Source organism: Nothobranchius furzeri, chromosome 7, assembly GCF_043380555.1.
Source record: "Nothobranchius furzeri strain GRZ-AD chromosome 7, NfurGRZ-RIMD1, whole genome shotgun sequence".
NCBI classification, from domain to species: domain Eukaryota; kingdom Metazoa; phylum Chordata; class Actinopteri; order Cyprinodontiformes; family Nothobranchiidae; genus Nothobranchius; species Nothobranchius furzeri.
Genome location: NC_091747.1, coordinates 71,166,810 through 71,189,029, shown reverse-complemented (window position 1 = coordinate 71,189,029; position 22,220 = coordinate 71,166,810). Strand labels below are relative to the sequence as shown.

The 22,220-nt window shown below is 43.9% G+C and overlaps 1 protein-coding gene across 3 annotated transcripts in view; it reads right to left on the bottom strand.

Annotated features, from left to right (window-relative positions):
* The window catches only part of mast1a (microtubule associated serine/threonine kinase 1a), a 139,673-nt gene that overhangs the window by 63,087 nt on the left and 54,366 nt on the right, over nt 1-22,220 (bottom strand). For all 3 annotated transcript variants that reach the window (XM_015954410.3, XM_015954411.3, XM_015954412.3), the window contains 3 exons: nt 14,119-14,207; nt 4,669-4,744; nt 4,149-4,221 (listed from right to left, as the gene is read on the bottom strand). In XM_015954410.3, coding sequence (XP_015809896.3) covers nt 4,149-4,221; nt 4,669-4,744; nt 14,119-14,207 — 238 coding nt within the window. The remainder of the gene's footprint in view (nt 1-4,148; nt 4,222-4,668; nt 4,745-14,118; nt 14,208-22,220) is intronic.

Sequence of the window (22,220 nt, the reverse complement as noted above, 5' to 3'; positions counted from 1 at the left end):
GTCATTACTCCTTCTTCTTTCTCTGGTAAAACTGGGATTTAAAGCATTTGATCTAAGAAAGGCTTCACTTTCCTGTAGTGGTGAGCAGAGCTGGACCGAGACAGAAAAGAAGCCCAGGTATTTTCAGCCCAGGCCGGCCCACTTATTGATGGAAAGAGAATGAATCCCATTTCTTTACATTGGCTCTCTAACCCTGGTCATCAATATTTCATATCTATCATGTTTTAGTTGTTTCCCTGCTCCAGCACAGAAACTGTGATCCAGTACACATGAATGAGGAATGTGACCTTATGTGGCCTAGTATCTGACATGTAATTTTTATTAAATGGTATGTATTTGATATAACGCCTTCTAGAGTCCTGGAACCCCCCAAGGCACTTTACAACACAATTAGTCATTCACCCATTCACACACTGGTGGGGATGAGCTACGATGTAGCCACAGCTGCCCTGGGGCGCACTGACAGAGGCGAGGCTGCCGAGCACCGGCGCCACCAGTCCCTATGACCACCACCAGCAGGCAAGGTGGGTTAAGTGTCTTGACCAAGGACCAGTGCCGGCGCTCCGCACGCGCACACCACGCACAGCGCGTAGGGCACCATGCTGGGGGAGGGGCACCATCAAACGCAAGCTGATGAAAAAATAATATATATGATAAAGACAGATTTCAATTAGAAGATGTGCAAAGCAAGTTAGCATGTTTATAGAGAGAGAGAACAATACAAAAAGGAAAGGAGATGGACCGTGATAAATTGTTCCGTATTCAACCTTCAAAACTACAACCTGGAGTTTTCTCCCTTTCAGGAATTATGCATGAGTTTTTTACAGATTGGTAAGAGTGATCGTCTTACCCTGTACTGTGATATAATTTAGGCAATGTCTTTTTTCTTGTTTTTACTAAACCTGTCCCCTGTTCCATAGAGCCCCATGCAATTTGAGCTGCCCGCCGTTCAGGATTAGCCAATAGCGTTAGATTTCAGCTTACGTACACAATTCCAGAGCATGTGCATGCATTTGAAGACATACCTTGACACATGCAGAGCTGGCAACAATGCTCTTGGACAAGTAAGTCCTTCAGATATGACCAAATAGTACAACATGACAATAATAGTTGTAAAACAACGTGTTTGCTTCTTTGTAAAGGGAAGACAATATCAAGGTATACGTTTTGGTCCATATGGCCCAGTCTGAATGAGAAGGACTCATGTTTGAGGCCAGTGTCCACACATTGTTTAACTACCTGCCACAAGAGAAACATAAACATCCTTCACCATCCTCATGTCGTTCTAACGTCCAGCAATGGTCGGTTTTTAGGTACAGTTTGACCATTCAATATCTGGTCAAAAAGGAGACACGAGACTGCATGTGTCCCCTCTAAATCAGCCTGCCTCCATCCCACCAGCTGGAGCTCAGAGGCTGCCGCTCTGAGCACAGATAATGAATTGTCAACAATAACATTCTCTCCTCAAGGTCCAATCATTCAGGATTCTTCATGCCTCCATATAAGGAACACTCGCAGCCCGGATTAGTAGCTAAATCAAAGAATGATTTCCTAAATCAGATATGAACTTCTACAACTTATAAGCTAGATAATCATTAAATAAATGTTTGTTTATTACTACTTATAATAATTATAATATAATGAAATGTTTCAATAATCTGTGCTCAGTGATTGAAGTTTGAAATGAATGTTGTGTTATGATTACAGTGATTGAAATATGTTTCGGCATGTTAATATGACGAGGTCATCACCATTTGCACTCACACAAGAACAAAGTAAGGTTAAGTTAAACTCAAGACACACCTTTACCCAGATCAGAGCCTCCGGTGTCAAAGAAGGCGTGTTTCTGAGATTCTTGGTGATATTCCTCAAACTTGTCAACCTCTGGTTGGCTACACAATCATAACATGAGAACATTAAAACCAGATCACTCTGGTGATTCATTAGTTCTAGAGAAGTTTCAGACCGGCCACCTGAAGCAAAACGCTCTTTATCCATCAAAGCTTTTGACACGTCGTCAAAATCTTTTTGCACCTGCGAAGCTGACAGCAAAACAGTTCCTGCAGAACAAGCTGATATTACCAGACGCGTGGTTCCATCCATCTGTCGTGACCCGAGACATCTCTGGACTGAAGAGTCGGTGCCACTGTATTCTACAGCCCTCTGGTGCCAGAGGTCAGCCAACCTCTCTGACCTTCGGATCCACCAAGAGGGTCTCTGAATCCGGGTGAAGTAGACACACAGATAGCGTCTGATGCCTTTTGATAATAATCAACTTCATAGCTTAAAGCTAACCTAATTGTTTTATATCCAGAATTCAGCTCTCCTAGATACGGAAGTTCTGACTAACATCGCATTCACACATAGGTTCATACATCACATTCAGTTCCATTCATCACAGTAAATGTTAGTTAACTTGTCATGTTTTAATTGTTGGTAAAATAAATTCTTACTTTTATAAACCTGACTGATTTCTAAATCAAAACAGAGTGTGTACAATCCCCTAATAAATAAAGAATCCTAGAATCTTCTGATTAAACACCGTAAAGACCAAGCAGGTTGATATTCTATATTTAGTTAGAGTATCACAGCTTATTGGTCATAAGTTGAGGTAATATATATATATTGAGCTCTTAAAGCACTCAATTTCCCAAACCCTACATCGTGTCAAACCGTTTACTTTTTTGCTCATCCTCCTCTCCTCCCTAAGGCGTCCTCCAACCTTCCCAGAGCCTCCTCTGACTTAATAATGAGAGGCACGTTCCTGGTAGCTTACCTGATTGGAGTCGGTTAGAACTGAAAATCATGAATACATTTTCTACTGAAGATTTTTTGGGAGAACTACACACCCCAGGGCTTTTTTCCAGGAGTTAATAGATCTGTCAGACCTGGGTCTGTTGCACTCTCACTGAGGTCAAAGAACAGAGTAGATCAGATAAATGTTGTCTGCTGAAATGAGATGCTTCTCTCCTGCTGTTGGGATCTGTCAGGGATGCTGGTCAGGCACCAGCCTAAGGCCCTGTCCACACGTAGCCGGGGATCTGCCAAAACGTAGATATTTTTCTACGTTTTGGCCTGTCATCCACACGAAAATGGAGTTTTTTCACACGAAAACGGATCTTTTTAAAAACTCCGGCCAAAGTGAAGATCTGCGTTTTCTCCGTTTTGGGTGTCTGTGTGTGGACAGACAAAACCGGAGTTTTAAGGTCCGCAACGTCACTTTCCGCGACCAAAAAAATGCTGACATCACGTGTGCGACCTGTGTTTACACTAGCCAACAGCATGGATGCCCTCAGAGCTGTGCTCGCTTTATCAATTGTCCAAGCGCTTTTTGCTTGTTTGTTTTTGCAAGAGGAATTACTGCTCCTTGCGGAAGACCACAGACGAAGGACAAGGTTAAGAACGGGGGAAGTACTGCCGCCTACAGGTCTGGCATGTCCTTAACAACGTATTTATCCGGGTACGTGTGGACAGAGTTTGTTTTAAACGAGGTGGTGTGGATGAAAGTTTTTGGAGGGGCGAATATTCGTTTTTAAAAAAAAACGGCTACGTGTGGACTAGGCCTGAGTTAACATTTTAAACAGGTTATGCTATCTGTGGCTTCGTGTGATGATTGTAGACCAGTGAGACGTAATGCAGTAAATCTTCTGTTTTCTCATTAAGACTGAAGCTTTATCCTCATTTCATCTTGAACCCAGCCAACCAAAGCTGCTTGATATGTGCTGTCTCAGTCTGATAGAAGCGGTGCGAGTTTCAACAGAGCCTTTGCAGACAGTAACAACGACTTCTGCAGTAAAACGTCAAGGTTACAGGAATGATATTCTGCTGTGAAACTGAAACTGAAATGGGAGATGACTGAGACGGAAAGGCAGACATAAATGCTGGGAATACTCACGCAATCCTAGCATTAGAAATAAAAATGGCTTTTGCAAAGACAGAAGTGTTTCGGCACACTTGTGTGTTCACCAACAAGCTGTGTTTTGGTAATTAGGATCACCATCAATCATTCATGGTAGCACTGATATTATGTAAATCACCACCAGTAAAATTAGGGAAAAGGTGGGGAAATTAATTTCCAGTGACTACATTTTATTTCAAATGAAACAAGATGAACAAAAACACTCAGTATTGCATCAAATTCTGCTTACCGTTGAACTGGGTGTGTTGGTCCCATATCCTGAGGAAGGCAGAGAGGCCAGAGACCACCTACGACCATCAGCTCTGACAAAATCAAGAAGTGGACATTACTTAAACAGGGAGAGGATTAAAACTGTACATCTCTGTCACTTCATATTTGTATTTAACAAGTGGTGGTTGAACATTTTCTTCACTTTCTATGAAACCTGTTTCATTTGTACTCCTTTCACCACTCTGCTCCCTAAGGCCTCCTCCAACCATCCCAGAGTCTGACGCCTCCTCTGAGTGAGTAACGAGGGTCCTGGCACCTCGCCTGATTCAGCCTGCTGTCATGCCTCTGTCACACAGCCATGGTGGAAGCAGGCCAAGACAAAGACACCCTTCTTTCTGTGAACGTGTGAGTGATTGGGTGTGCTTCCTGTTCAGATTTCATGGTGCGTTTATGTGTGAAGAATTATTCTATATACAATTTGACTTACTAACTAAGCTGCTTTTGAGTTCCTTTTTGTGGGACAAAGAAGAAATGCAAACCTTCGAGAAGAAGCAAAGGAGAAGTGAGCAGGTCCGCTTGGTGAGAAGTTGCGTGGGCTATCCAGTGGACTGCTTCCTAAAATACCACACAGAGACAAGAGACACTGCTGATTAAAAACCGGGATACAACAAGCATAACAAAATTTATTGTTTGAGGAATGATTTATTTTAAACAAAAAAACTCAAATTGCAAATTGTAGAAGTTTTATTTCCTATATTTTATTTATTTGCACAATAGATAGAAGATACAATAAACAGTACACAAGGATTCAGATGCTGGAGGAGGCAAAAGCCAGTGAGGCTGACCTGAAGCCTTCACCAAAAACATTTAGACATAAAATCATTGATTACAAATTATTCGCCCATTCACTGCCAATGAAGACTAAAGTCGTCACTTGCATTTTTTTTACTGTGTGGGCGTCGGAAGGAGCCCCCGCACCGTGAGAACAAACATCTCAGCTCTGAAGCCGATCTTCATCATTCATACGTCTCATGTCACATGATCAGGATGCAGAAAATCCATGTGTTAGGAGATCGTTTTGGGCTGCTGCTTTAAAAAAGTGAGGCGCGTACAGGAAAAGCTTCTGCCGATCACAATTCAACAACGGATTGTGAAAGAACGGATAACTCTCGAAACGCGCACATTCTTCCTGATGTAAGAGGTGAGTCTACGCTTTGTTTTAGTTGTTTTGGTTGTTTTGGCGTCGACATCATCCTAGCGCGCAACGTTCTGTGACTCTTAAAAAAACAGTAAAAACAGTGAGAAACGCTGGCAGCGAATGGGTTAAGACAATATTAAAAGACAGCTTGGAGATTAGCTTAATCAAGTCACCCCCAAATAAACTTTTTTTTTGCTGATAAACTAAATAAACGAGTGTCTAATCGTGCTGCAGACACGTGTCGTCAATAATTTGGCATTTCAGTGCATCTTAGTTAAAATTTAAATATTCTGCCTCAAACTGGCAGTGTTGTGCCGTTGTCAGGTAAAAACTCTGCACTGTATTTTAATTTAAATCTGCCACCGCTATTGGCTAAGAAGTATGCTATGATGTAAACTGGTACATTATGATGTCACAATGCTGTCGTGAGCCTGAGTGTGTATTTGTTAGCGGCTCCGCCCTCTCGGTCTGCCAGGCAACAGCATGTGTTGCATTTTCAAACATGAAGTTGGAGTGGAGTTAGACTCTGGTAGGGGTTGACTTGCTCCCCAAATCAACTATTTTTTTTCTGATAAACTATATAAATGTGTGTCTAATCGTGCTGCAGACACGTGTAGTCAATAGTTTTGCACTTTAATGCATTTTAGTTAAAATTTAAATTTTCTGCCTGAAACTGTCAGTTTCATGTCATTGTCAGGTAAAAACTCTTCACTGCATTTGAATTTAAATCTGCCATCGCTATTGGCTAAGAGGTATGCTATGATGTAAACTGGTACATTATGATGTCACAATGTCGTGAGTGTGTGTATTTGTTAGTGGCTCCACCCTCTCGGTTTGCTAGGCAACAGCATTTGTTGCATTTTTCAAACATGAAGTGGGAGTGAAGTACACTTCTTGTAAGGGGTGACTTGCTCTTTAAGTATTACATTAAGTATCAGCTGTAGAACGCTGGCTTGCCAGAAAGGAAAATGGTTTCACACTGTTGCAGCCCTAAAGCCGATAGAGAATTCACAAAGAGAGATATTTAAGGGAATGGAGATCCATTGACTGTTGCATATTGCAGTGAGATGCAAACGTTTGGGCAGCCTTCATAATTTACCTGTTAAATATATCATACAGGAGACACACACAGTGATATTCGAGAAGTGAAAAAAAGTCGAGTTGAGTTATTTGGGCATAACAATACTAACCTGGCCTGCCAGACCCGTCCTCTGTTTAATTCTGCACAGAGAACAAGTCTGGTTTCTCACAGGCAGAGAGGAACATGAGGGGCGGGACTAGCCAGCTCAAAAATAACCAATCAGAAAAAAGACGGAAATGCCAACTGTAACGCTTTAGTTTTTTAGCTGTAGTCAAAAATGGTGTCTGGCGACAGCACAAGCATCTTTGTATAGAAGAAAGGCTTTTAGTGCTTCTTCTTGTTGTGGTTTTAAAAAACATGTCCCAAGTCATTTAGAACAGAGAAAAGAGCTGCAGCCAACCCCGCTTCAGACGCCATGTTCATAGTTGATGATAAACTCAGAGTTGCAGTGTGTGTTTGTGTGTGATGAACGCTGCTCAGCGCTGACTGGCTCGGTTGGAATTCTCAGGGGTTGGGGTTATTTGAATAGAAGACTTCCCAGCCCCTTGCTTCCCGTCAACGCTGCAAAACCCGTGGTGAACGAGCTTTTTCTGTCTGCGCTCCAAAACTTTGGAATGATCTCCCACTGAACATCAGAATCTCCTCCTCCATTGGGGTTTTTAAGTCCCACTTAAAGACTTATTTTTATTCTCTTGCTTTTACTACCTAGCTATTTTATCGATGGTTTATTTACACTGTTCCTTGACTGATTTTATTGACTTCTCATGGTTCTTTTTGTTCTGCTCTAGTTGTTTTATTCTTTTATATTATTCTTTTAACCCTATATGTTTTTACCCCTGTACAGCACTTTGGTCAGCTCACATGCTGTTTTTAAATGTGCTTTATCAAATAAATGGAATGGAATGGAATGGAATGAATAAGGAAAGCATGGGGCTGGCTGGTCAGGCTAGCATTATTCATGAAGGAAAAAGAACACAGCATTCCAGGAAAAACACTTGCTACCTACAGTAAAACATGGTGGTGGTTCCATCATGCTGTGGGCTGTGTGGCAAGTGCAGGGACTGGGAATCTTGTTAAAATTTGAGGGAGGCATGGATTCCACTCAATATCAGCAGATTCTGGAGACCAATGTCCAGGAATCAGTGACAAAGCTGAAGCTGCTAAACTTCAAAGTCCCCCAATTGGGGGATGTTAGGGCCCAAAGGCTCGGAAGGAAAGGTCCGGAGGGTCAGATCTGGCCCGCGGGCTGCCAGTTGAGATTCACTAGTTTAGAAGCTGTTATTTCTGCAAAATTAGGTTCTACTAAATATTGATTTAATTTATTTTTTGTGATGCCCTAATGTATGCACCTGTCTAATTTAGTTGCAATTATTGCACACTTATTATTCTGTAAATCCTATAAACTTCTCAAATATCACTGTGTGTGTCTCCTATATGATATATTTAACTGATATATTTCTTATCGTAACAACCAACGATTATAAGGGCAAATCATGAAGATTAACACGGCTGCCCAAACGTTCGCATCCTAGTCTACGTGAATTTTCTAACTCAGCCTTGGTTTGAATTGAAATAAAATTTGCAGTTGATACCTGGAGTAACTCAGTAGATTAGATTTAAATATGAGTAAAATTTTATTGTAAGACATTTTTTCACTAAATTTAATGCAACTGAATTTGTCTTTATGTTTAAAGATGATTAATTAATTTCTAACCCTAACCCTAACCCAAGCCACTAGACCAGAATTGGCATTCTCAATCAAGGTATTAATGTTGGAGTGTGACAAAACTAATATTGCGTCATGGGAAAACATAATTGGTGATATCAGGGTTGATACATCAAATATATTATTAATATACATATGAAACAACAGTAGACCAAGAATGGAACCCTGCGGTACCCCTCAGTGGAGACTAGATCTGTAAGATGTCTTCTGTCTCTGCTTCTCCGTCTCCTATCTCTTGCCCTCTGTGTCAGATGTTTAGTTACTCTTCTGCCTCCTTTAGTGATAATGGTACGTGTAATAAATGTAGCAATTTTGTAGCTTTGGAGGCAAGGGTGTCGGAATTGGAGGCCCGGCTCTGTGCTGTTGAAAATCCTGTAGATAGCCATAGCTACTTAGCTAGCGTGGGGCTAACTAGATCAGAATGATAAATGACCTGCACTTAAATAGCGCCTCTCAGAGTAAGGACTCCAAAGCGCTTTACACTACAGTGTATCATTCATCCATTCACACACACATTCACACACTGATGGTGATGAGCTACGGTGTAGCCACAGCTGCCCTGGGGCACACTGACAGAGGTGAGGTTGCCAAGCACAGGCGCCACCGGTCCCTCCGACCACCACCAGCAGGCAAGGTGGGTTAATTGTCTTGCCCAAGGACACAACAGCAGAATTCTCTGTCCGGAGCCAGGATCGAACCTGCAACCTTCCGATTACTGGACAAGCCGCTCAACCTGTTGAGCAACTGCTGCCCCTAACTAGAACCATCCTGTAGCAGTCCTCCAGCAGAACCCGAGCAGCCGGGACCTCAGGCCGGCTGGGTGATGGTAAGTAGGTAGCATAGAACCCAGCCCGTGGGACACCATCAACGTTTCTAACAGATTTTCCCCGCTCAGTGACGCACCCACTGACAAGCCGACTCTGATCATTGGCAGCTCCATAGTCAGAAACGTGTCATTGGAGACTCCAGCAACCATAGTTAAATGTTTACCTGGGGCCAGAGCGGGCGACATTAAATCTTACCTGAAACTGCTGGCTAAGGATAAGCGTAAATACAGTAAGATTGTTATTCACGCTGGCGGTAACGACACCCGGTTACGCCAATCGGAGGTTACTAAAATTAATGTTGTTTCGGTGTGTAAGTTTGACAAAACAATGTCGGACTCCATCAATTTCCCGAAGGAATTCACCCGAGGGATTAATAAAGTTTTTTATTATTATTATTATTATTATTATTATTTTCTCTGGCCCCCTGCCTGATCGGACCAGTGACGACATGTTTAGTCGCATGCTGTCCTTCAACCGCTGGTTGTCTAGGTGGTGTTCCGAAAACAACGTGGGCTACACTGATAATTGGAAAACTTTTGGGGGAAAACCCGGTCTGATGCAAAGAGACAGCATCCATCCCTCTTTGGATGGTGCAGCTCTTCTTTCTAGGAATATGGCCAGTTTTATTAGTCCTCCATGACAACCCAGGGTCCAGACCAGGAAGCAGAGTCATAGTTTAACACACCCCTCTGCAGCTTCTGTACTGTTACCCACCCACTACCCCATAGAGACAGCGTCCTGCCCACGGCCAAAACCACACAGATTAAATATCAGGCTTAATAAAGCAAATCATGGAAATCTCATAAATATTACAACAAATTCAACTGAGCGGAAAACTAGAAAAATTAAATGTGGGTTATTGAACATTAGGTCAATTTTTTCTAAGACTTTGTTAGTTAATGACTTGATTTGTGATAATCAGATTTCTTTGCTCTCTCTCACAGAATCCTGGCTGGAGCAAGAGGACTATGTTAGTTTAAAAGAGTCAACTCCTTCTAATTATTTAAATCATCATATTGCTCAAAGTACAGGGCAAGGAGGAGGAGTAGCACCCATTTTTCATTCAGACCTATTAATCAATCCCTTACCAATTAATAGTTACAGTTCTTTTGGACATATTATTCTTAGTTTTCCTAATCCAGATTGCAAAACTGTAAAACCACTCTTGTTTGTAGTTTTGTATCGTCCACCAGGCCCTTACTCTGAGTTTTTGGATCAGATCTGATTCCCTACATTGCCTGTCTGTTAAATTCAGAATAGATTTTAAGATCCTCCTTCTCACATATAAAGCTCTTAATAATCAATCTCCATCATACATCAGTGACCTGATAGTTCCATACGTTCCTAACCGAGCACTTCGCTCTCAGACTGCAAGTTTACTGGTGGTTCCCAGAATATCTAAAAATAGGATGGGAGGCAGATCTTTTAGCTATCAGGCTCCTCTCCTGTGGAACCAACTTCCAGCTTTAGTCCGTGAGGCAGACACCTTGTCTACTTTTAAGACCAGGCTTAAAATCTTTTTATTTGATAGGGCCTATGGTTAAAATCTGATGTTAGCCTAAATCTGGACAAGTGGGGGAGTAGAGGGAGGTGGAGTGTACAGTCGGTAAAGACGACTCTCCCTTACCCTGCCTCCAACATGCCTCCATCTAAAAGGCTAGGTTATCCATTTATGCTGCTATAGGCTTAGACTACTGGAGGATACACTGACCACTTTCCACACTCTACTACTTTCTTCTACAATTTGCTCTTTAACTGTATTATTTCCTGCTATTTCAGCTGTTAACTTTATTTTCTCTCTGAGTGTTTTACTCCCCAGAAGAAGCTTCAATGATGTTCTGCTGAGCTGTGGTGGCCTCATGGAGGGGGCCATCGGCTTGAACACTGCTACTAACCACTTAAACATTCTCCCTCTCCTGATAATAACATTTTATTTTCCTTGACATTGAATGTGCTACTACTAGTTTACCCGTTTAATTATAGATTCACCAGGATAAATACAATAAACTTTATCTCTCACCAAATAGAAGATTTACTAAGAAATCACAATGTAACCATAGAAACATTACTTGTTATATATGTTGTGTGTGTGTGTGTGTGTGTGTGTGTGTGTGTGTGTGTGTGTGTGTGTGTGTGTGTGTGTGTGTGTGTGTGTGTGTGTGTGTGTCTGCTCTGTCTTCTCGATCCCCAGTGAGTCGTGGAGGATGGCTGCTTATACTGAGCCAGGATCCTCTGGAGGTTTGTTCCTGTTAAAAGGGAGTTTTCCTCTCCACTGTCGCTGAATGCTTTCTTAGTATGAGGATTGCTGTAAAGTCACTGACACTAGTCAGTGACTTGATGCAATTTGCTGGGTTCCTTATATAGAAAACGATTTACTGATTGGCTTAATGAACTGCCTTGTATTGGAATGTTTACTATGTGAAGTGCCTTGTGACTCTTGTCGTGATTTGGCGCTATATAAATAAAATTGAATTGAATTGAATTGAATGGAAAAGCACCCGTTAACAGAAATAAATTGGGTTCTATTAGAATAAATCAAAGCACAAAGTATTGAAAATAATAACTGTTAATTCATTGTGTCAGCAGCATTTGGACACCTACAGAAAGTGTGCATGTCTGCCTGGATCCATCTGCTCACAGCTCAAATGAGCCATGTGTCCATGAGCAGATTTCTTTGTTTATTTGTGTCTGGAAAGTACAAGCAGTTATCCGTGAATGTGAAAACAACTATAAACAAGATTAAGCAATTTTAGCCAACAGCACCGACAGTTGCAAAGAAGAAACAGACTAAATGAGTAATCAGTGTTATCAATAACCTATTTTCACTCACTCAAGTGTCCAAGATGTACAGCCGCAAATCAGATGAGATGACAAAATCCTTCACTGAACTGTGGCCTAAGGTATCCTGGTGCCTAGAGCCCCTAGCCAATCAGTGGCCAGAGTCACGATGCTCATCCTTTACAGTATACTTAAACAAGGTGTTCGTTATGGACAAACCACCACAAGCACAGAAGTCCAATAACAAAATACCACTTGGATTCAGATCGAAGGGGCCATTCCTCTCAACCAAACCTCTCCAGGTCTCACAGGTGTCACCCACATGAACTTTGAAGTCCCCCAGGAGAACAAGGGGGTCACCAGAGGGAGCACTCTCCAGCACCCCTCCAAGGACTCAAAAAAGGGTTGGTAGTCTGACCTGCAGTTTGGTGCATAAACACAAACCACAGTGAGGACCCGTCCCTCCACACATAGGCTACCACACAGAGAGGCTACTCTCTCATTTGTCGGGGTAAACTCCAACATGCAGGAAACCAAGTATTCCCACCCCTACTCAGCACCTCTCAGCGGGGGCAACTCTGGAGAGTTAGAGTGTCCAACCTCTCACGAGGAAACTGGTTCTGGAGCCAGAGCCATGCGCCGAGGTGAGCTGACTATGTCTGCTCCGTTTTATGACTTATTGTCAGACTGTAAACCAGAAAATGGCTGCAGGCAGTGAAGCAGAAAACTCCAGAGCAACCAGTGACTCCGCCCCCTAGCCAATCAGTGGACAGCGCAAGCCCCCACAATGCGGCTCTAAAATTGAGGCCAACCCAGAAGTACCAAAAATTGCAGTTCCCCCCTCATCCACTGGGGGCTGGTGTCAGAAGCGAGCAAATCCTCCTTGACTCCCATGTTAAAAATACCAATTTCACAGCAGAAATAAACATGTTTACAGTCTGGTTCCAAAACATGTTTTTGGTTTAAATTATCTAGTTTACACTCATGACAACTCTGAGGGGGTGAATTTTTTCTCACTCTTCTGTTTAAGTGTATTAAAAGCCTAAAATTCTGGATAATTAATGAGCATCCGACCCACGTGCCCACAGAGCTAGCTCCGTGGAAAGGCCTCAGTAAAGCCTCGGTCTGGCCTGGAAACTGTTCCGGGAATTTGAGTCTCTGTGTGTGTGTATTCTTTTTTGGATATTATTTGTGCAATTGTTGGACAAAATGACTTGCTGTGGCATTAATTGCACTAATAGAGCGTCCAAGGAGTCTCCACTTCATTTTTTTCGGTAAGTAAAATTATATTTATGTATTTTAGGTCACTGCCGAGCTGAGCTTAGATTTTAACATGTACTGTTTAACCATGAAATTTAAATGTAATAGGGTAAAACCCAGTGCATTTAACACAATGCTGCACTTTAGAAAATGGGTTGAAATATAACATGTTGGTGGAGCTGGGTTCCCACTATCGGCTTGTGGAGCTCTCGGGAGACCGATGTTTTCCACCCGGTTCTCCCCTCCCCGCAGCTCGGTGCATCTCTGTCTGATCGTGGCTTCTGTCTGCTGCGCGGGCTGTCGGCTTGTGGAGCTCTGGGATGGAAACCTTTCCACCCGGTTCTCCCCAGCGGCAGCTCTGCGCATCTCAGATCGCAGCGGCGCTTGTCTGCTGCGCGGCTGCTGGCTTGTGGAGGTCTCGGAGACCTCTGTGTTCCCCCGGTTTTACCCAGCGGTCAGCCCGGCGTATCTCTGACTCAGAAGCTCTGGTGTTGTGCACAGTTAACTCCGGTTGTAGCTAGGTTGCTACCTCCGTTAGCTTAGCTCCCACCTCCGCGTTAGCATTGGGTTAGCTTCAGGTTAGCTTGTAGCTAGTTCGACCGGGTGTCGTCAGTTGATCCCAGTCTTACAGCTCCACCTCTCTTCCCTTTTGTGGAATTGTCTGGGCTTGACGGAACCTGTGACATGGTCAAAATGGCGGTGGTGGCCACCTCCCATTTTGGCACAAAAACGTGTTATTGGAGTCTATGGAAACCCATTGTCCATTATTTATATGTCGATGGGCCAGAGTCACAATGCCAGCCAGGGGAACCTGTCAAACTCACACATAGATGCAGGCTCTTTCCCAACCAGAGAGGGGACATTCTATACAGAGAGCCAGCTTCTGTAGCAGAGAATCAGACCACCAACGTCCCCGCCTACGGCCCACCTCACACTGCACCTAAGCCCTATGGCCCTCTCGTGAGTGGTGAGCCCATGGGAAATGTCATTTCATGTTTCTGTAAATATGAACTTTTGAATCATTCCTCCCAAACAGAGGAAAACAAACATGTTTTCATTACAGCATTATGTAGTTTGTCGAAATTTGCTGACTTTTTGAAAGGTACATGTAAAACTGACCTATGTGTCCAGGCAGTGGGGAATGCGGCCTTGGCAGGGTAGGCGACGTACTGGTCAGGATGAGGCTTTTCCTGTTATTGGCTCTGCAACTGAAAAACAATGAGAACAATAAATTAGTTGTTTATCTTCATTAAATCAACTTCCAAGAGACAAAAACAGACACGAATGGTGCTGTGGCCTCAGGAAAGTAAAATATATGTCATGTAGGCATGTACGCCTTCCATCCAGAGAACACTTTAGCTTTGTTTGTACATGTTACGTGACTTTATTGACATCTGTACATCTAGAGAGAAACAACAATACATTTTCATTTCCTCTCATCCCCTCAACAGCTCCTACCCTGGAAAACAATGACAGGAGAGGATGAAAAGGCTCAGGGAGAACCAATACATACCATAATAAAAAACCTGAAATGATTGAACCATTAATACTTCACATGCTGCAGTCCCTCTGGATGTGTCATTGGACCGTTCCTCGAGGGAACACACACAGACACACAAACAAGGGTTATTATTGTCTTACATAACAGCTCATAAAGTGAGAAATGGATTGCTCAGGTGTTGTTTTTGTGTATCGACTGGGGTTTGCTCGCCAGCTGTAAGCGTGCGTGTTACAGATCAGATTTAGCAGAGTAAAAAATAAGTTTTCATCTCATTGCATCAGCCACCATGCTGCTCCAAATCTGCATGGGAAATACTGTAAATCTCACACAAAGACGTACAGACATGCAGAGACACAATGTTTGCCTATTATTCAATACATTTCAAGATGAAAACCCTAGCTCTAGTGTGTATATCGCCATTCTGACTTCCTCCCACATCCTGTCTTTCTCCTTCATCCCCTCCTGTCTCTTTGATACGATTCTTCAGCAGTTGTCTCTCGCAATCAGATTGGTGGCAGTGTGTCTTTGTGGGCACCAGAGCTTGTAGGCAGTCTAGCAGAACCAATGAGGAATATATTGAAATATTTATGGGAAATGCATTAAGCTTTGGACAGAGAAAGGGTTGGAAGTGGTTCAACACCCTCCTTCACTCTCACTCTTTCAATGAGAACAGACGAGTAAAGCTGGGGTGACAGAGCAGACCAAGCAAAGAGCTATCAAGCGCAGACAGTTCCCTCATTTGTGGCATGCTGTCACTTGTGTCCATCTGGAATTATCCTCCTGACACAGTTTTTTCACTTCCTAACCTTCTGACATGTGAATCCACCTGCTCTTCATCAACCAGAAGTCTCCCAAGGACGTTGTTTATAGCGCCAGCTTGACTCCAGAACATTAACGTGGCTTTTGATCCCTGACTCATCTCATACCTGAGCTGTTGCAGGCTTCCACGGATGTAACAAGTGGTACTGATTTACTGTCAAGTCAGAATCTGAGTTTTTCGGGGATTAATCTTAAATGCAACAAAATGACTAAATTCATCCTTTGTTAACTCATCGTCCATTCTACTCTAGGGTCATCTTTACTGAGCATCGCATCCTGCATAAAGCTCATCCAGTTCTCTCCCTTTTCCACAATCAATTCAATGGATAATGAATAATTAAATGTATGAAATCAAGGCCGTTACCCCCTGTAAGTTCCCTTTAAAGAGAATATGGTTGACTAGACAACTGAGGACTAAAACACAATGGAAGCTCCTGAGGGTAGAGCCATCTAATCTTCCCATGAAGGGAAAATTCTTTTCTTGCTTTTCGACATTGTTATCTTAAATGAGTTCTGCAAAAGGGCATTTAGCCCGAAGCATTTGTACAGTAACAAAGGCTTAACAGGAACACTGCTGTTTGTTCTGTACTTGAGCTGCCAGTCATCCAAGGAAAGGTCAAACTACAACTTCATTCATTTTCAAACTATGAGAAGCACGTGTGAGGCACGCAAAGTGGGCGTACAAACAGATCTGCTTAAGAGACTGGATTAGGGGAAAAAAAGATTTTTCTGACTTTTGAGGCCAAGGTTGGGTCTCATAATAATAGGCTGGTTTGATAATTAATTCTGACAAAGGCAGAAGCCTATTTTCTTCCTTTTCCCACATCCTATCCAGCTGTAAAGCAGTCAGAATTGATTTTTGTCTCTCACAGGTTATAGATTCAGCTATAATGCTCCGCCTGATATCAAAAGTTTATCAGAATCAGAATCAGAAAAGGTTTATTGCCATTGTCAGTGAACAAACAATTCACAAACTAGGAACTTGCTTCGGTACTAACGTGCTACATATAACATGAATAATATAATTAAAAATAGAATAAAGTAGAATAAAGAAATGCGTTGGGTTGTTTTTAATCCCAATGGACACAGAGACAGAAATGAAAGAGAAATGGAGGAGAGGAAAGGACGAGTCGAGGCGGGCATTCACAAAAATAAATAAAACAGGATTTACAAGCATCCGCTTCTAGACCGGCTGAAAGGACAAGAGAAAAAAAGGGACACACAAAGGAGCATCAGATGGATGAAAGAGCCGCACCCGGCTCCAGAGGTGCAGGTTGCCAATCCCTGGTCCAGGAGATAGTCCCGTTCTTACTGGGGTAACAACAAGCTGGCAACCCTGCCAAAGCGACCCACAATCCCAGATCCCAACCAGACGGCCAGCAACTACTCCTAGTCTCCAGCCATGGGCAGCAAACTGAGAACAGAGGTGTGAGAATCCCCTAGTCTCCCTCAGCCTGCTCCAATGTGGTGTTAAAGTGTGTTGTCATAGAGTGCACTAAAACAGGTGAGAGGAAAGGGCAGTGAAGACACCCTCTGACTGACACCAGTTGGTTGAGCAATGTGGTTTTGGTCCGTGGAACACTGGACCAGCTCTATACCCTTAGGAAGGTCCTGGAGGGTGCGTGGGAGTTTGCCCAACCAATCTACGTGTGTTTCGTGGATTTGAAGAAGCCGTTTGACCATGTCCCTCGGGAGGCCCTTTGGGGGGCATTTCGGGAGTATGGGGTACCAGGCCTTCTGATACGGTCTGTTAGGTCCCTGTATGACCGGTGTCAGAGCTTAGTCCACATTGCCGGCAGTAAGTCAAACTCATTTCTTGTGAGAGTTGGGCTCCACCAAGAGTGCTCTTAGTCACCGATTCTGTTCGTAACTTTTATGAGCAGGTTTTCTGGGTGCAGCCAAGGTGTTGAAGGGATCCAGATGGGTGGCCTAAAGCCTAATTTATACTTCTCCGTCAGCTCCACAAGGAAGAGACGCACACATGGACAGAGACGTTTGCTCTCTGACTTCTCCGTCTCCTGGGGAGTCTTGCAAAGCAATTCTCCGCCAGGACAACAGAGGGCGTAGCGCCAATCTGTGGTATCCTTTCACGTATCCGATCCAAGATAGTGTGTTGACTATTGTGTTTATATTGTGTTGTGTTTTTGTATTTCTGAGACTTTTTAACACAGACAAATTTGTCCCTTATTCTCCTTCACCTCTTCATGCACTCGCCACTTCTAAACCCACGTTTCTCATTATTTCCGTCCGCGAATAAAACGCTCACTTCTCCAGTCATGGGTGAATAAAATGTTCATAATTTAGAGGTTTTCCACGAAGCATTCTTCAAGCTGCTTCATGTCTGCCACAAGATATCTTCAGCTCTCTTCATGTTTATGAAAGCACAATGGCGATGCTGTCTATGACAGCGGCATCCAACCCAATCACAAGCTTGCATTATCCGTCTTGTTGGATGGATGTTTAGAAAAGAGAGCTCCACTCCCTCCGTCCTTGTGAGCCTACTGGACAGCCCTCGAAAGGACGTTGCATGCATCCGTCCTGATGCAGACGTCGTCGTCGTCTTCCTCCGCTTATCCGGGTCCGGGTCGCGGGGGCAGCATCCCAACTAGGGAGCTCCAGACCGTCCTCTCCCCAGCCACCTCCACCAGTTCCTCCGGCAGGACCCCAAGGTGTTCCCGGACCAGTTTGGAGATGTATTCTCTCCAACGTGTCCTGAGTCGACCCGGGGGCCTCCTGCCGGCAGGACATGCCCGAAACACCTCCCCGGGGAGGCGTCCAGGAGGCATCCTGACCAGATGCCCAAACCACCTCAACTGGCTCCTTTCGATCCGGAGGAGCAGCGGTTCTACTCCGAGTCCCTCCCGAATGTCCGAGCTCCTCACCCTATCCCTAAGGCTGAGCCCGGCCACCCTACGGAGGAAACTCATTTTGGCCGCTTGTATCCGCGATCTCGTTCTTTCGGTCATTACCCAAAGCTCATGACCATAGGTGAGGATTGGGACGTAGATCGACCGGTAAACCGAGAGCCTGGCTTTCTGGCTCAGCTCCCTCTTCACCACGACAGATCGGCTCAGCGTCCGCATCACTACAGATGCTGAACCAATCCGCCTGTCGATCTCCCGATCCCTCCTACCCTCACTTGTGAACAAGACCCCGAGATACTTAAACTCCTCCACTTGAGGTAGGACCTCTCCCCCGACCCGGAGTTGGCAAGCCACCCTTTTCCGGACGCAGACAGAGAAGTATAAATTAGGCTTAAGGATTTAGTCTTTGCTATTTGCAGATGATGTGGTTCTGCTGGCTTCATCAGAACATGATCTCCTGCTCTCACTGGACCGGTTCGCAGCCAAGTGTGAAGCGGCTGGGATGAGAATCAGTTCCTCTAAATCTGAGAGCATGGTCGTGAGTAGGGATGAGTCAGGGACGAGGTCCAGTCTCATCTGGAGGGGTTTGAGCATCTGGGGTTCTTGTTCACGAGTGAGGGAAAGATGGAGCGTGAGATCGACAGGCAAATTGGTGCTGCATCTGCAGTGACGGGGGGTTGTTCTGATCTGTCGTGGTGAAGAGAGAGCTGAGCTAGAAGGCAAAGCTCTTGATTTACTGGTCAATCTACATTCCTACCCTCACCTATGGTCACGAGCTTTTGGTAGTGACCGGAAGAATGAGATCGTGGATAGAAGCGGCTGAAATGGCTCCAGTCATTAGCTGAAACATGTAAGGTAAAAAAACTATTTTTTTTACTAAGCTCTGTAAAAAAAGAACAAAGTCATGGATTATGAAGTTACACACAGAACAAATAAACAAAAGAGTCCAAAATGAGTTTTCTCTGCAGGGTGTCTGGGCTCTCCCTTAGAGATAGGGTGAGAAGCTCGGCCATCTGGGAGGGGCTTGGACGCAAGCTTGTGATTGGTCAGGGCACCACTGTTGTCTACACCGCCGCCATTGCGCCCTCAAAAACATAAAGAGAGCAGAGAATAACTAGAGGCAGACACGGAGAAGTTTGAAGAATACCTCGCAAAAAACTCTAAAATATGAACGTTTAATTACCCGTGACTGGAGGAGTGAAAAAATACGCAGCAAGCGTTTTATTTGTGGACGGAGATGACAGGAACCGTGGGTTGGGAGCGCATGAAGAGGTGGAGGAGAATGAGAAACAAATTTGTCCGTGTTAAAAAGTTTCTTATATACAAAAAACACAATATAAACACACTATCTTGGACCGATACATGACAGGATACCACAGAACAGCACTATGCCCTCTGTTGTCCTGGCGGGGAATTGCTTTGCAACACTCTCCAGGAGAAGAACTATGAGAGCAAAACGCTTACGTCAATCCGTGCGTCTGTCCCATGCGGAGCTGACGGAGAAGCATGAATCAGGCTTTAGGATTCCCAGAGGAGCTGGCCCAAGTGGCTGGGGAGAGGGATGTCTGGGCTTCCCATAGGGGCTGCTGCCCCCGCGACCCGACCTCGAATAAGCGACTGAAAATGAATGGATGGATGGACGGATGGATGGGTCAAAATGACAGACAATAAAAACGTTTAGGGAAACCTTAGGTAAACGTTACAAAACATACTCAGACCCAGCTCCAAACTACGGCCATGGGGAAAAAGACATTTGAATGTAAATGATTGAAACCAAATCCATGTCTGTGAGGAGCGTAAACATCCAGCTCATTTACATGTTAGGGAAGAGAAACTAATGTGATTGTTTACCTATCTTACTTTAAATAGCTCTCACACACCACAGCCTGGCCCCATCCTCCTTCGTGCTGGTTTAGAAGATGTGTGTTGTGTATCGTAAAATGTTGGTATGCAGAACGTGGCCATCTTTGAATCATAAATCTAAAGCTCCCTCTGATTTGGAGTCACAAACACATTTCAGGTTTACAGCCAAACTAGTCTCTCCACTGCATCAATAAGTGGTCATGTCTGGGTTTGTCATACGCAGACGTTACTGTTTTCATACAAAAAATAAATTAATAACACAGCTTGAGTGGATACACGACACTTTTCTATAAAATATTCAAATCTTAATCCATCTAACCAGGTTCATGTAGGACAGGCTAGTTTAATCTAGAATCAGTTGACCAAAGAGAGAAGACACGAAGAGCAACCAAAAGGGGAAAAACACATGAAGAGGAATGTACAATGTTGCCATGACAACACATTCAGAGTCAATCTTATAAAAAGCAAACAGTGACATATCCAACTGTTTTCTGTTTTCATCAAAGCATGCAGTGAGAAACAGACAACTTGAGTGGCACAAATAAAATAATGAAGTTGAACATCAGAATAAAGCTGAGCCGACTGAAAGCTAAACCAGACGGAATGACGTCAGGCTGCAGCCAAAGGGAACAGTTTTAGTGTTCCTGTGCAAAAGCCAGTGTTATAATCCATCCTAATCCATCATGGAGGCTCAATCTGTGTGTGACGAGTAGTGGTAGTGCTGTCAGTCAGACACAGCTCGATCACCGGGGTCAGTAGTCCATGATGAGTGTGTGTGTGTGTGTGTGTGTGTGTGTGTGTGTGTGTGTGTGTGTGTGTGTGTGTGTGTGTGTGTGTGTGCGTGCATACTTTTGTCAGTTGTGTTTAGCTAAATCTGTCAAGCGATGCAGAAGAGATTCAATTATATTCAATTCAAAGATACTTTATTAATCCCAGAGGGAAATTAGAGTTTCAGTACACACAATTCAGAGATCAGACATACATGGGCAAGACACATGACAAGAATTGGTGACTGTGGTCATTCACAACCCTGAGTCGCGCTACCTTAATAGAGATAAGAGGGTTACATGAGGATTGGTTCAGGTGGAGGGAAAAAAGGCACTTCAGAGTTACCCTCCACGGAGAGGGCAGCTTTGCTATGCAAAAACACTTCAGACAGAGATGCAACAGACTTCAGACATCACACAACATAAGTGTCCACTAGGTGGTGAGGTAGGGTTTGGGGCGACGGCAGCATTCCACATTTCTTTGGGGGGTGGGGGGGGGGGTCTTGTTCTGTGTGAAAACGAAGCGGTACAAGTGATAATGCTGCAGGATTTCATAATTGTATCCTTCTCGTAAATTAATCTATCCCAATCCGTGCTGATTCGTCCACTCGCTCCTTGCTCGCATCCATCTTTTGTGCCAATGCATGAATCTCAGCCAAAGTTCCAATCTTACGACTCATCTCGACAATTATATGAGTCTGTGCGTTCACAGCGCGGTGTAATCCATCCCTGTGCTCCAGGAAAGAGCCAATATTCCTCGACAGCGCGTTAATTTTCCGGTAAGCCAGGTAACCTCCCAGGCCAAAAAGCAGGAAACTTGACACCAACACCACGAATATCCAGACGTCTTCAGAATCCTCTACAGACAGCTGAAAGAGGCAAATCAGGTTCCATTGTTTCCAGGAGTCCATGATATGACCAGCTGGATCTGTCCCAGAGGGGCACCCGGGAGCCCCTTCTCCCGTTCTCATCGTTGAAAAATTTTTGTCAATCACGTTGAGAGACCAACTGACCAGATCCATTTTAGTAATTTCAGTTTCCAGTTTTCCAGAAAAACTGCAGAAGCACCATACACCCAGAGACAGACAAAGAGCCTTAGGATAAGATAGGAAGGAGAGGAGGAAAAACGCATCTGTACTCTCCAAGAGCTGGAAGAAGAGATGAATGTTTAACTGTTGGTGTTGCAGAACTGAAGGTTTTTGTCCTCAGGTCATCTTAAGGGAACATTCCAGACAGGATGAAGAACAAGAGAAGAAGTGGGCACTAGTTAGCAAAGAGTTTGTAACAATGTGAGTCGATCGCCAAAATTATTCAGGATTTTTTGGAGTCATTTGACTCACTGAGTCAGTTGCCCAGAGAGTGCAACAAATTTTCATCTAAAACTTTATTTACTCCTCTTTCCACGTA